Raw genomic sequence first — 14,538 nt, forward strand, 5'->3', positions numbered from 1 at the left:
GGTTTTGGAGTTTTGTGCTCTCCTCATATTGATGACCTTTAAAAATTAAAGGATGTGCCGCCTGTGTCTGTAATCCTGAATGAAACGTTGACTTTGCCCCGGTTTTCATCTTCAAATAAAGGGAATCATACTCTGAAAAAAAAAAAACAAAGGAAAACCTCAGATCCCAGAATCTGAAAACAAAAAGTAACATCTTTGTGTCCTTAAAAAAAAAGTACTCAAATGTTCTGGTCATTCCTTTTTTTTTTTTTTTAATTTATTTATGATAGTCACAGAGAGAGACAGAGAGAGAGAGAGAGGCAGAGACACAGGCAGAGGGAGAAGCCGGCTCCATGCAGGGAGCCTGATGAGGGACTCGATCCCGGGTTCCCAGGATCACACCCTGGGCTGCAGGCGGCGCTAACTGCTGGGCCACTGGGGCTGCCCAAATTTCCCCTTTTTATAAAAATACTATCATTGGATGAGGGGCCCCCCTGCTCCAGTGTGAGTTCCTCTGAGCTAATGACACCTGCAGCGACCCGATTCCCAAATGATGTCCCATTCTGAGTTCTAGGGGTCCGACCTTGAACACGGGGGTCCAAGCCCGAGCCCCGAACCCACCTTCTCTTGGCGGGACCGGCCCTGCCTCTGAGCCCAGCGCGTCTCCGTGTGCAGGTCTTTGAGAGCCGGGTCCCCTCTCCCCGTGCGAGTCTGGGGGGCGGCCCCTCGCTTGGGGGCGGGAACGGGGCTCAGTTCAGCACCCGCAGCCTGGGGATGGCAGCGTTTCAGGAGCCAGGAAGGGTCTGGGGCTCTCGGAGGGCACCGTCCTGGTGCCGGGGGCGGCGTGCTGACGGGGGCTCCTCCAGGGAGCCACGCCGCCGCCGCCCGATGCTTCGCGATTGCCAGGCCCCCGAAAGGAGCGTGGGGTGTGGCAGCTGCAGGCCCTGGCTCGGGGGCGCCGTGAGCAAGAGCGACTTCGCACGAAGCCACGGTGCCTCTCAGCCGTTGCCCCCTCTCTCCCGAGGGCCGTGGCTCCCATCGAGTCTGCGTTTCAGAACAAACTGCATTTTCCCGATGCTTCCGGAGGCTTTGGCTGTCCAGCGGAACATTAAACCCTCCTCCTTTCTAACGGGGACACAGGGAGTCTGTCTCCCACGTAGGGGACTCTGGCCTTGGCACAGATTTGCAGAAACACAATGTTTTGTGGATTTGCGGTTTTTCTTAAGTTTATTTATTTATTTTTTTAGTGATCCCTACACCCATGGCGGGGCTTGAACTTACAAGCCCGAGATCAGGGCCCGCCCCCCCGCCCCCCCCCCCCCCGCCCCGGCTGAGCCGCCAGGCACCCCTCAGTGGGGTGTCCAGACACACTGCCAGGCTGGGGGTCCACCCGTCGGTGGGCGGGGGCTCGGCAGACGTCCTGGGAGTGGTGGGGGGCGCCCCGCGGGGTAGCCTTGCTGCTCCAAGTCCTCCCCAACCCCCCGAGTCCATCGTGTGGACTCCGATGGGCCGCGTGGAGGGGAACCCAGGACAGGGGTCTCCACCCCACCCTGCCGCTGCCCGGGCCGTGGCCTCACAGGGCCTGCCCGTCTCTGTCCATGCGGCGGCCCTGCCAGTCTGGGGGAGGCAACGGATTTCTAGGACATCTCCTTTTTATTTATTTTTTTTTTTTAATTTTTTTTATTTTTATTTATGATAGTCACAGAGAGAGAGAGAGAGAGAGGCAGAGACACAGGCAGAGGGAGAAGCAGGCTCCATGCACCGGGAGCCCGACGTGGGATTCGATCCCGGGTCTCCAGGATCGCGCCCTGGGCGAAAGGCAGGCGCCAAACCGCTGCGCCACCCAGGGATCCCTTTTTATTTATTTTTTAATGTATTTTTTAACTGCTTATTTTGAAACAGTTACTGAGAGCCTGGCACAGGGGTCCTGGTGCACACCCCCCCACCTGCCCGCCCTAAGCAGTTACGTGCCCAGTAGAGCCCCCAGAGCTCCCCGGATCCAGGACCCTGTGTGTCCACATGGACCAGCCGGAACCTCTAGCTTTACGAGCTCATGAGCGCCGGTCTCTGGCCCTTGCAGCTCGCATGCCCCGGGGAAGGGCACCTCCTCCGGTCAGGTTCCAGGATGCCAGCCTCCCCAGGAGGCCGTCCCTTCATCCTGAGAGACGCAGGAGCCACTTGTGCCACGAGTGCTCAGGGGACAAGGCCAATCCCCGAGCTAGCTCACAGCGTCGGCACAGCCCCGGTTTGGGGACAGAGCAAATGCATGCTGTGTGCCCAGAGAGGATTCTTCTTATTTTTTTTCTTGCATTTCCCTTGCTCCGTATATTCTGCTTTGTGGTGCTGTTGGAAGCAGGTGTCAGAGTCCCGGGTGTCCGTGCAACCAAGGACGGAATCGTTGCCGGCGAGCTTGAGGGCGACACGCAGGCACCGGCAGCGGGCCCAGCACTGCACACGTCCCGCGGATGGAGGGCCCCGAGTGACACGACGGCCGGTCAGCAATTGGATGGCTCGGCGGCCGTGCCCACCGCACACGACGGGGACGCAGACACCCCACTTCTCTTCCCGACGTCCTCGCGGTCATTTTGGAAATCTCACAGTTTCTTTGCCTTCTATCGCTGTGACGTGGAGTTCTGCGCTCCAGGATGTATTTGAGAGAGAGAGAGAGAGAGAGAGAGAGAGGGAGAGGGAGCCTGCGTACAAGCCGAGCCAGGAGCCTGATGCGGGGCTCGATCCCAGGACCCCAAGGTCATGATGTGAGCAGAAATCCAGAGTCAGGGATCCCTGGGTGGCACAGCGGTTTGGCGCTTGCCTTCGGCCCAGGGCCTGGTCCTGGAGTCCCAGGATCGAGTCCCACGTCGGGCTCCCAGCATGGAACCTGCTTCTCCATCTGCACCTCTCTCTGTGTCTCTCGTGAATAAATAAAATCTTCATAAAAAAATAAAAAATAAATAAAAATCGGATAATTAAAAAAAAAAAAAAGAAATCCAGAGTTAGAGGTTCAACTCGTGGGACACCCAGGCACCCCCGGAGCTACGGTTTCTAAACATTTTTATTGATCGGTTTCGCGTTTGGAGAATGTAAAATTTTGGATAAGGGGAGTCCACTTCCTGACCACGTGTTCCACTTCACTCTAGGAAGATTGTAAAGCGGACTCAATCTGGTCCCTGTTAAAAGAATTAAAAAGCCTAAATACACTACAGTTCGTATCATGAGCTCACCCCCAAGCTGTGGCACCCATAAAATAGGAGTTCAACTCAAATAAGTGCCTGCGGTTTTAATTTCCTGCCCAGACCCGTGACGGGACTGTCCCGTGCAGATGACAGACAGACAGACGTGCACGCAAAGTAGAGCCCAAGTTTCAAAACCGCCCCTGGGATTGGGGTGGTGCGTCTTAGTGCTTCCTGCGGACACAGTCTCCATCCACCCAGGAGACGAGGAAGTTCTGGGGACGGATGGGGGGGTGGGTGCGTGACAGGGAGTGTGACGACCGTCTATTTCATGTTACATGTATTTTATCACAATTAAAAAAAAAAAATGGCCCGTGTGGGAATTGGCACAGAAGCCCCGCGGGTTCCTTGGAGGCCACTCTGCATCCAGAGCGCAGGCTGGAGCGCCCCTGCCGGGGGACGGGCGACGGGCGACGGGGGCGCCGGCCCAGGCCACGGGTCCAGTGCAGGGCCGCGCCTCGGTGCTCCAGGGACTCGGCGGGAGCCCAGGCTCTGGGGGTTCAGGGGGGCACAATCCCCTCACAGGGGTGCAAGGCACCGTGGCGGGCGCAGTCCGCGGGGTGCAGGGTGCGGCCGAGCCCAGCGCAGCCCACAGCCCCGGCCGACCACGGCCGCACCCCTGCCGCCCCGGACGCCGCGGGCCGGCTCTGCCCGCTGCAGTTAAAAAAAAAAAAGAAAGGAAAATCTGTATTTCTACTCGGTGTCTCGGGTGGAAATGACACAGGGCGGGGGACCCTGAGAAATCCAGGCTCCGGGTGCGAGGCAGCACGCGGGGGGACGCTGGGTGGGGCCGGGCGGGCGGCGGCTGGGGTCACCGCTGCGTCCGTGTGACCGTCCGGGAACAATGTGAGACAATGTGATGGAGGACCTTGAAGAAAACAAATAAAAGCGGCTGTAGATGACACGTCTGGGAGAAGAACGAGGAAACAGAAGAGAGGAAGGAAACAAATCTCCCCAGCGGCACTTGTTTGAAATGCAGATGACACTGCGCAGCCTGCCCTGAAATGCCTAATAGTTGAAATGAAAGGCTTTTTTAAAAAAATCAAAGGCAAACAGGATGGGAACTCAACGGGGCCTAATCCTTGACTCTTTGTTGGAAGAGACACTGCAGCGCACCGCCCTTTCCTGGTCTGGGAATGCAGGTGTCTCCCTGGAGAACCCCCGAAGGGGGTGGCGGCGGGGTCATGTTCCTCCCGGGGTGTCTGTCACCCTCTGACCCCAACACTGAACACACGATTGTAGGGATGGGGCTTAGAAAAAATTCTGTCTCATGTTGTATAATACACATGAAGTTAAGATTGTAACCGTCTCTGAGCGCAGCTCAGGGCACGGAGCACACTCACCCCGCCGCGCACCACCCCCCACTGTCTCCAGAACCTTCCATCTCCCCACACGGAACCCCCGCCCCGCCCCCGCCTCACCCCTGGCTCCCACCACCTCCTGTCTCTGTGGACGGGCCTCCTCCGGGGACCTCCCGGGAGTGGGTCTGGGTCCCCTCCCTGAGCCCCGTGTCCTCGGGGTCCATCCGTGTGGGGCAGGTGTCGGGGCCCCTTCCTCCCCGGGGCTGGGTCGCATCCCGGGTGTGGACCGGCCGCGCTGTGTATCCTTCATTTGTCAACGGACCCGTGCGCGCTTCCAATATTGCAGGCGGTGCTGGGAGCACGGTGTGCAGATTATCTTTTTGATATTTCAGTGCTTTCAGTGTTTTTGGGTAGATACCCAGAGTGGGATTGCTGGGTCACACGGTCATTTTATTTCTAACTTGCTGAGGACCCGCCACGCTAGATTCCACGGCCGCTGCTGCATTTTACCTCGGCGCCCGCAGCCCAGCCGCAGCCAGCCCAGCGGGCGTGGGGCCAGGAGCGGGCTCGAAGCCCTTGCGGCGCCCGGAGATCCGAGACCGGCTGGACCCAGGCGCCCGGGCCGCCGCCGCACGAGTCTGCTCACCCGCCCGAACCGAGGGACCTGAGGCTCCTCCTCTCCCAGCTCCGGGGACCAGGAGTCTGACATCGAGGTTCCCCGAGGCCTCGCCCCTCGGCGTGCACACTGCCATCTCCTGCCCGTGTCCTCACGAGGCCTCCCACGTCCTAATCTTACAAGGACACCAGTCATGTGGGACCTCGTTCTAAATAATCTCTTTAAAGACCTATACCCACATACAGTCACATTCTGCGAATTAGGACCTCGGCATATAGGTTTGGAGAACACAAGGCAGCGCGAAAGGGCGGTGCCAACAGGTTTAAGCGCACACGCGGCCGGTGGTTAGAACAGATTTACGCGGCATACTAAGGTCAGAAGGCCCGAGCCATTTTCACTGGGTCAAGAGCGCAGGGCCACAGTCCCTCCGCAGGCTCCGGGGAGGGCCCGTCCTGCCTGTCTCAGCTCCTGGGGGCCCGGGTGTCCCTTGGCCTGCGGCCTCATTGCTCCAGCCTTGTCCTCCAGCTTCATGTGGCTTCTCCCTTACGTGTGTCAAAGTCCTGCCTCCCTCTTATCTGGGCCCCTGCGATGCTGGGCCACTCAGATGATCCAGGATCACCTCCCATCAAGATCCTTAATTTAACCACATCTAAAAATTCCTTTTCTGCTAAACATTCATAGGTTCCAGGAATTGGGATATGGGTAGCTTTTCACGACCATTTTAGCTTCTCACACCACACCCAAGGCCATTACTGGGCTATGAAAAGCACCGGAGCACTGACACCCGCTGCCCCGGGGACCGACCCCGAGCCCATGATGCTCGGGGAGGGAGCCAGACACAGGAGGCCCCACAAGGTGTGAGTCCACGTGTGTGACACGTGCGTAACAGGCTCCTCCAAGGACAGGGAGGGGGCCCGTGGGGGCTGGGGAACAGGTGGGGGGGGCAGTGAATGTTGATGGGGACGGGGCTTCTTTTTGGGTGATGGAATGTTCTAGAAGTAGACACAGTAGTGGCTACACAACATAGTGAAAAATAAGTATCACTGAACTGCATACTTTAAACGGGCGCGTTGTGTCGTATGTGAATGTTACCAGCATAAACCTACAATAAAATTAGTTCTAAATGTTTGACTACAAAAAAGGAGAGCCAGTATGTTTTTTAAAAAATATTTTATTTATTTTTAGAGACAGTGCACACGTGGGAGCAGGGGGGTGGGGTGGGGGGAAGAGGTAGAGAATCCTCCAGCGGACTCCTCCCTGAGCAGAGCCCCACGTGGGGCTCGATCCTAAAACCCTGAGATCACAACCTGAGCCGAAATCAAGAGTCAGACACTCAACCGACTGAGCCACCCAAGGAGCCTTATCATATTTTAAAATATGGAAGTCATGGGGATCCCTGGGCGGCTCAGCGGTTTAGTGCCTGCCTTCGGCTCAGGGCGTGATCCTGGGGTCCCGGGATCGAGTCCTGCATCGGGCTCCCTGCATGGAGCCTGCTTCTGCCTCTGCCTCTCTCCCTCTATCATGAATAAATGAATAAAATCTTAAAAAAATAAAAAATAAACAAAATACGGAACTCACAACCAGTTTTCTTCAGTTCCTGGAGCCCTGTGTGCACACACTCATACACGCGCTGTTGAACGGATCCTCATCAATCACCACAGGCCCCAACTGGTGCCTATGGAAAGTTCTTGCAGCAAGAGCGAAATCAACATAACGTTCCCAGAAGTTCCATTTGCCCCTTTGGAGAAAGCTCTAGAAATCCAGTTACTGAACAGGGGTGCTAGATTTACGAGATGAAAATACACAGCACCTAGTTGCCGTTGAAATTTATATATATAACAAATATATTCCTAGGATGTAACAGTCGGACTAACTGAGACTAAACGACCGACGAAGCTCATGATCAAGGAGCACTTGCTCCGTACGTAATACGTCCCCGGGAATCTGCCCTCTTACGTTATCTAACAATTCCATCCCGTATTTTCCCCTGGGAAACGTAAGGTCGGAGGGTGCTGCTAACACCACCGACCCCCAGGTCGTGCGGTGAGGACCTTAACTGTGATGTTTTTATTGGGTGGCCGTGCCTCCCTCGACGTGGAAGCCCTGCGGATGGGCCGTACTTGGAACGGGGTCTCTGCAGATGTCCTTAGCTCAGGCCGGGTGTGCCGGACTGGGACGGCCCTAGACCCGAGGGGTGTGCCTCGCAGATGAAGGGATCTGGATACGGACACACGGAGCAACGACGGCGTCTAACAACCAGGAGACACCAAAGCCACGAGAGGCTGCAAGAGCAGGAAAGATCCTCCCCAGGGGCCTCCAGAGGGAGCACGGCCCCGTCACCCTCAGTTTGGACTCCTGCTTCCCGAACTAGGAGACGGTAAGTTGGTGGGATTTTTGTTACAACAGCCCCAGGGAAGCAACAGAGATGGGACCCGATCCACGTTCTGTGCAGAGTCGGGCCGGCGCCCCAAGCTGGCCGTTCCCATCTCACCTCGACGCGGTCGTCCCACACACGTCCCAGAGGACAGCCCCTGCGATGGCCCCGCGTCCCCAGCCCCGGGGGGACTGGCCACGAACACGCTAAACGCCCATGGCTGGTTCCGGAGGTGCACGGGCCGCGGGAGGGAAGGTAAACCACGCTGGTCGCCAAAACCAGATTCAGAAAGTCAGGAGACGGGGGACGGCGGGGCCCTGGGCTCCTCCCGCGTGGCGCACCAGCCACCCTGAGGGGCAGGGGGACGTCTGGAGACGCCGCCTGCTGCAAGGGCTTTCATTTTTCATACACCAGCCCGGGCCGGGTGCCAGGGCCACGCCTGTCCCGAGGACACCCCTGGGGACACCCCGACCCATCTGACGCTACCTCCAGGAAGGATGGCAGGGATGCCATAGTCTGTGGCCACGGGCCTCGCCGGGGGTGACCTGGCCTTCAGGCAACGCTGGGCAACATCCAGGGTCGGCTGTGATCACCACGATCGGGGTGCTCCCGGCATCGAGTGGGTGGGGACGAGCGATGCTGCCCGGGAAGGCCACAGACGGCGGCAGTGTGTGGGGGTCCTCTCTGTGGCATCAGAGCAGTGTGGGGGGGTCCTCTCTGTGGCATCAGAGCCACCTAGCCCCATGACTGCCATCAGTGCCGAGGGGCACGCGGCTTCTTCAGAGCTGTCAGCCAGCAGCAGGCCCTGCAGGCCGCGTCTGCCGCCCGGGCCCCGCCAGCTGACATGGGGCAGCCCGCCCCTGGCAGGGGGTCAGCGCTGTGGCACGCGGCTGTCGGCTCAGCGGCGCTACATGAGCCCCAGGGGCCGGCGGGGGCCAGTCCCAGATCAGGGAAGCATCACGTCGATGCTTTGGAAGTATTTTACCTTTTGGTCACCTTTTTTCTTTCTTTCTTTTTTTAAATTTTATTTATTTATTCATGATAGAGAGAGAGAGAGAGAGAGAGAGAGGAGCAGAGACACAGAGGGAGAAGCAGGCTCCATGCAGGGAGCCCGACGTGGGATTCAATCCCGGGTCTCCAGGATCACGCCCTGAGCCAAAGGCAGGCGCCAAACCGCTGCGCCACCCAAGGATCCCCTGGTCATCTTTTTTCTAAGACAATAATGAAGTGACGCCGGCCCAAGGTAACCCAGCGAGGCCCGGGAACGTGATGGAGTCCTCCGGGCTCCTCCGGGGCGGCCCTGTGACCACCGGCCGGCGTCAGGCCTGGTCAGGACTACAGGCCGAGGGCTGCTCTACCTGGGAGCGTGTGCTCCTCGGCTCCTCGCACGTAGGCGCCTTCCGGCCCCCACGTCCACGTCCATGTGGCCCGGCTCCACGGCACACCCGGCAGCTTGTCCGCTGCCTCAGTGGGGCAGCTCTGCCCAGGGAGGGTCTGGCCAACTTCCGTTCAACGGCTCAGGGGCCCCCGAGCGGGGTGCTGGTGGGTGGTGACGTCCACCTGCTGTCTGCCTTCCCGGGTGACCCCTCCTCTCGTGGCTCCTGTCCTGTCCTCATGCTGAGCTCGGTGGCTTCCCCACGTGGCCTTTCGCCTCACACCCTAAGTGCCTCCCCGACCGCTCCCTGGTACTAATTAGGGGATTTTTGTAAACAAGGCCGTGTGCGTCCCTAAGACGTGCCCTGGTGCAGCTGGTAAAGTCCATTCTGCATCCCGTACGAGCGTCATGCCATCTCCCGCCGGCAGGGCCGTGACCGGGCGAGGACAGGCACGCACGGGGTAAGTCAGCAACGTGACATGACGTAAGGAACACCCCGCAGCTCGGCATCGGTGAGCGACACAGGGTCATTCCTCCCGCCCCACGGGGACGGCACTGTACAGCGTCCCCCCTAAAATCAGGTGCACCGAGAACCTCGGAACCCGGCGGAAGTTTGCCAACGGTTCAGTGAGACTATACTGGCGTACGGTGGGCCGCGATGCTGATGACGGGTGTCCCTACGAGAGGAGCTGGACACAGGAGGAAAGGCGTCCACGTGACGCCGGAGGCAGAGAGCAGGGCTGTGTCCGCAAGCCCAGGGCTGCCAGCGCCCCCAGGAGCGGGGCACGGGCGTGGACAGCCGTTCCCTCAGGGCCCCTGCAGGGACCAGTCCCGCCGCGCCTGGTCCCAACGTCTCCAGAAGCACAGGATCCTAAGTGCCTATTGTTTTCAGCCACCAGGTTACGCCACTTTGTTACAGCAGCCCTAGGACCTCCTACACCGATCGTCCCCTCGTCCCCGTGGTTGGCGGGGCTCCACTGTGTCACCGTCCTCTTGCTCTTGGGCCTGGCTTTGGGCGGGGGGGGAGGGCAGGAAGGAGAGGAGGGCAAATGGCCACTGGCCACTGCACCCGGGCTCCCGATGTCATGGCTATGTGCGCGCTGCGTGGCAGGAAGTGCAAGTCACCCTGTGTCCTGGTGGGAGGGACAACTAAACTGCCAGCAACTGCACCAGGGACCACCACGCTGTAGGTGGGGACCGGCCACCGGCTCCCAGGGAGGGTTCCATGTGGGAGCTGAACCTGGAACTGGGCCTCTGGAAGGCAGGGGGGCCCGAGAAGAGTGTGGACAGAGGATGCGGGGACTCCGCCGCGGCGGACGGAGGAGCACCATGCTGCTTTTCTACTGCAACGTAGTAAGTGATCGCCAACTTACAGGCTTAACACGACACCCCTCGTGTCCCGCTTTCTGTGGGCTGGGAGCCGGGAGCACGCGGCTGGGTTGCGATCCAGGTGCTGGCTGGGCTCGTGCTGCCCCTCGGGGGGGCCCCTCCAAGCTCACAGGGTACTTGGCACAATTCCTTTCCGCGATGTCCCACTTCTCCGTGGCCGTAGGTCAGTCCCTGTGACCTCAGGAGGACCCCAGTCCCTCTTCTAAAGGGCTCCCTGGAATAAGTCAGGTCCATCAAGATAATTTCTTTTTTCATGAACCAAAGATCAACTGATTAGCAACCTTACTTCCAACCAAAAAACCCTTTCACCTCCACCACACATAACCAGAGACGTGACACTGACCCCAGCACAAGTTCTACTCACGCTCAAGGGGAGGGCATTGCCCAAGGTTGTGAGCCTTCGGGGACTGTCTATGCCTTCTGCCCCCTGCAACGTCAAAGACACGGAGCAGGTGAGAGCCTGCGCCAGGACGCAGGTAGAATGAGAGCCGGTGGTGTGGCCGCGACACCTGAAGTCTTGGCAGGAGAGACCAAGATGTGCGGGGGCCCTTCTCTGGGGTTTATTCAGCCCCCCAGAGTCATAGCAGCAGCCTTCCCCCTATTTTACATGCCGTGGGGTAAGAACAGACCCTGCTCTGGTCTGCACAGGGCTTCCCGGCACAGTCCACTAGGCAGCCCCACAGGGAGGCATCTGCCCACCTCAGTCACCCTCACCCCTCGGAGCCCCCCCACCTGGCTCCGCGCACCACAGACACTGGATGGAAGGCCAGGCTTCTCCCCCAGGCTGGGTGGAGAACAAACCACCCTCCTCTGCCACAGTGCTCACAGGTAAGAGGAGCAGGATCGCAGGAGAGATACCCAACGTGGTCTCCCCAATTCACAGTGGGTCAACTGAGATGCCAGCGATGTGCCTAAGGAGCAGAGCCAGCCCCAGGATTTAGGTCTTCTGTCCACCCCACGGTACCCGCCTCTGTGCCCACCAGGGCCCCAGCTGGGGGGTGCCAGGCACCATATAAGACACTCAGGCAAGGGCCCAGTGAATCCTCAGCCGCCTGTGGGGTGAGGTGGGGACAGCTTCTGCTGGCAGGGTCTAGCTGTCCTCCCATGTCCCTTCTCTTCCGAGTAGCAGAACCTCCCCTGTGAGTGGGAAGGTGGCTCCTAGAATAAAGACAACTTTCCCAGCCTGCCTGCAGCTAGGAATAGCTGCGTGGGAATGTCTGGATCTGGGAACGTAGGGCAGTTGCGCTTTGCCAACGTTTAGGCCACGTCCTCCCGTCTTCCTTGATCCCCTGCATGGGCCACAAGAATACCCAAAATGCCCACACTCTCGTGCCAGGAAACTATATTAGGGACCTTAGAAAAGGCCGGTTATCTGGCACAAGCAGAGTGTGGAACGCTACTTGGACAAGGAGGAAGGCACTCCCGGTGCATGTGAGAATCCCAACGCCTCTCTGGAGTTTCGTGAGTAGGAAGAGGGCTCCGAAGGCTACGTGCTATACGGTTGCAATCGGGAAGCCTTCTCGGAATCAGAGACGGAGCAGGGATCTGTGGCCCCCAGAGATGAGGGATGGCAGAGGCGCCGGGGGTGTCTACCGGGGGTAGCTGAGGGAGTGCTCTGTGGACATGGGGACGCCCTGTATCTTGACTAGGGTGGTGGGTACGTAGCTCCACATGCCACCGAATCACGTCAGCGTCTTGGTTTTGACGCCGGATCTCAGATGCACAAAATAAACCACGGGGGTAAAGAGAGGAACAGCTACGACATTCCTCTCTGGACCACTTCTGCAAACTTCTGTGAATCTGTAATTACTCTAAGATAAAACAATAAATTAGAAGCAAAAACTCTTCCTAGAGCACAGTTAAGCCCCAAGGTGTGCTCCCCGCCCCCTTGCTCCCGGCCTTACCAGGCATCACTTAACTTCTGTGACAAGTAGGGCTTTCCACCCCAGGGCCTTTCCACGGCCTCCTAAGCTCAGAAAATTCTCTCCCAGTCCCCAGGCTATCCAGATACTGGGTTTTCAGGCTAAATGTCATTTCCTTGAACCCCACCACCCCGTAGTCCCAGCCACAAACAAAACGGCCTATTACCATTGTGGTTTCCTGAACTTCTCCTGTAATAGCTTTGTCAGAACCCGTGTTCTACAATTGTTAACAGTCTGGACTCTGGAGCTAGACTTCCTGTTTCAAATCTCAGTTCCGGGGGTGCCTGGGTGGCTCACTCGGTCTCATGCCTGCTTTCACCTCACGTGCTAGGCTCGGGGTCCTAGGACCAAGCCCTGAGTGGGGCCCCCTGCTCATTGGGGAGTCAGCTTCTTCCTCTGCCCTTCTCCCTGCTCGTGCTCCTCTCTGTCAAATAAACATAAAGCCTTAAAAAGAAATCCCAGCTCTGCCTTGGACAAGCGAATCCACGCTCTTCTCTCCCAGGTTCCACGTCTGTAGGATGGGCTGTGCTCTTGGGAACCTTAAGCAGCCACGTCAGAAGCCGGCGACCCCGTGGAAACAAGCGTGTGGAGCCACCCCGGGGAGGCCGGAGGAGCCCTGAGTGCACGAGCTCCAGCAGACCCGCCAGCCAGCGGACGCCAGCGCAGTCCAGCACCAGGTGGCAGCTGGAGGAAGGCGGAAGGACCGGGGTGACCCCAGGCCAGGCTGCAGAGCTGTGAGCCAACAACTGCTTTGGGTAACAGGCTTGTGCTTTGACGCCGGGAGGGAGATGACCAAGGTGACTGGTAAGGGGACACCCACCTGCCACGGTTCCTGCGATCCGAGAAGCTAACTGTGAAGCGCCCGAAGCTTGCTGTTGCTACTGGATCCTCCATCTCCTTCGGACTGAGCTTCCGCAGCAGGCGTCCTCGGGTCCCCGCAGCCCCTGAAGCAGTGGTGGGCAGGGTGAGCACGGCCCAGAGCCCCGAGGCCACACCAACCTGGAGTCTCACTTGTGCAGCAGCGCGGGTGCGGCGGGACCTCCGGGGACCTCGGGGGCGGCCGCAGGTGGAGCCCTCCCCGGGCTGGCAGTGCTCACCCGCGCCCACACCGGCCTCCGGGCAGCTGGGCTACCCCGGCCCGCCCACGGGCACTCGGGACTCGGGGACTCGAGCGCGGCACCTCCGCCAGGGGAGGCCGGGCACCCGGGGGCGGGCACCGAGGAGGTCGCGCTGCTGTCACAAACGCCCCGTCCAGGGCTGCGCAGGGTGCACCTGCCCGCTGAGGGGCTGCCGCTGCCGGACCCGCAGCCCCCAGGGCCGCCCCAAGGCGCGCTCACCGCCGTCCTGCAAGCTCCCCCAACTCAGAGCGCGCCCGTCGGAAGCCGGCGACGCCCCGCGGCCTACACCCGCGAACGGCGTCTACACCCGCGAGCCGGACCCGAACGGCCCAGCGCCCTCCTGCGGGCAGCGCGGTTCCGGGGACGCCGACTGCCCGCCGCCCCGCGCCCCCCCTCTGGCCCCGGCCCTCCGCTCCGCCCCGCCCCTGCTCTGGGCTCGACGCCGCGCCCTCCCCGCGCCCCCCCCCCCCGGCGTCACGGCCCCCCCCCCGCCCTCCGAGCCCCCTCCCCCCGCCGTCAGGGCCCCCCGCGCCCTCCGAGCCCCCCTCCCCCCCGCCGTCAGGGCCCCCCCCGCCCTCCGAGCCCCCCCCCCCCCGCGCCCTCCGAGCCCCCCTCCCCCCGCCGTCAGGGCCCCCCCCACCCTCCGAGCCCCCCTCCCCCCGCCGTCAGGGCCCCCCTCCCTGGCCTCCGAGCCCCCCTCCCCCCGCCGTCAGGGCCCCCCCGCCCTCCGAGCCCCCCTCCCCCCGCCCTCCGAGCCCCCCTCCCCCCGCCGTCAGGGCCCCCCCCCGCCCTCCGAGCCCCCCTCCCCCCGCCGTCAGGGCCCCCCCCCCGCCCTCCGAGCCCCCCTCCCCCCGCCGTCAGGGCCCCCCGCGCCTGGCCGAGGGGCTGGGGCCGCCGACGCCCGCCGGGCCGTAGGCCGGGGAGAGGCGAGGCGCCCGCGGAGCCGCGAGCCCGGGCGCCGCTACCTGCCTCCGGGCTGCGCGCAGCGGCTCCGCGTGGGCACCGCGGCAACACGTGGCGCCTCAGGCCCCCGAGGTCCTGGGAGGCCTGGAAGGTTCTCCCGGCCGCGCCGCCCGGAGGCGGGGTGCCAGCGCCCCGAGGCGCCCCCCGGCTTCGCGCCCGCCCGGCGCCCGTCAATCAGCCGCGCGCCCGCCCGCCCAGCGCCTGTCAGTCAAGCCCGCGCACGGCCGCCCGGGCGGAAGGGGCGGGGCCGGGCCGGGTCCGCGCGCCCCAT

General features: G+C 61.0%; 1 protein-coding gene across 1 annotated transcript; it reads right to left on the reverse strand.

Annotated features, from left to right (window-relative positions):
* Positions 1-32: 32 nt before the first annotated feature.
* On the reverse strand, positions 33-14,538 carry LOC121494582 (collagen alpha-1(VII) chain-like). The gene is made up of 4 exons (XM_041761153.1): positions 14,532-14,538; positions 14,274-14,468; positions 13,007-13,130; positions 33-132 (listed from the first exon to the last, which is right to left on the reverse strand). Exons 1-4 carry the CDS (start codon positions 14,536-14,538, stop codon positions 126-128), a joined length of 333 nt encoding a protein of 110 aa, XP_041617087.1. The 3' UTR covers positions 33-125.

This window comes from Vulpes lagopus, chromosome 7 (genome assembly GCF_018345385.1).
Source record: "Vulpes lagopus strain Blue_001 chromosome 7, ASM1834538v1, whole genome shotgun sequence".
In the NCBI taxonomy this organism is placed as follows: Eukaryota; Metazoa; Chordata; class Mammalia; order Carnivora; family Canidae; genus Vulpes; species Vulpes lagopus.

What these genes read in the sequence shown, in the direction of transcription:
- LOC121494582 (XM_041761153.1), bottom strand. An exon ending in CCGCTGCGCGCAGCCCGGAG is followed by an intron (nt 13,131 to 14,273) that starts GCAGGTAGCGGC and finishes CCACTGCTTCAG; the next exon opens with GGGCTGCGGGGACCCGAGGA.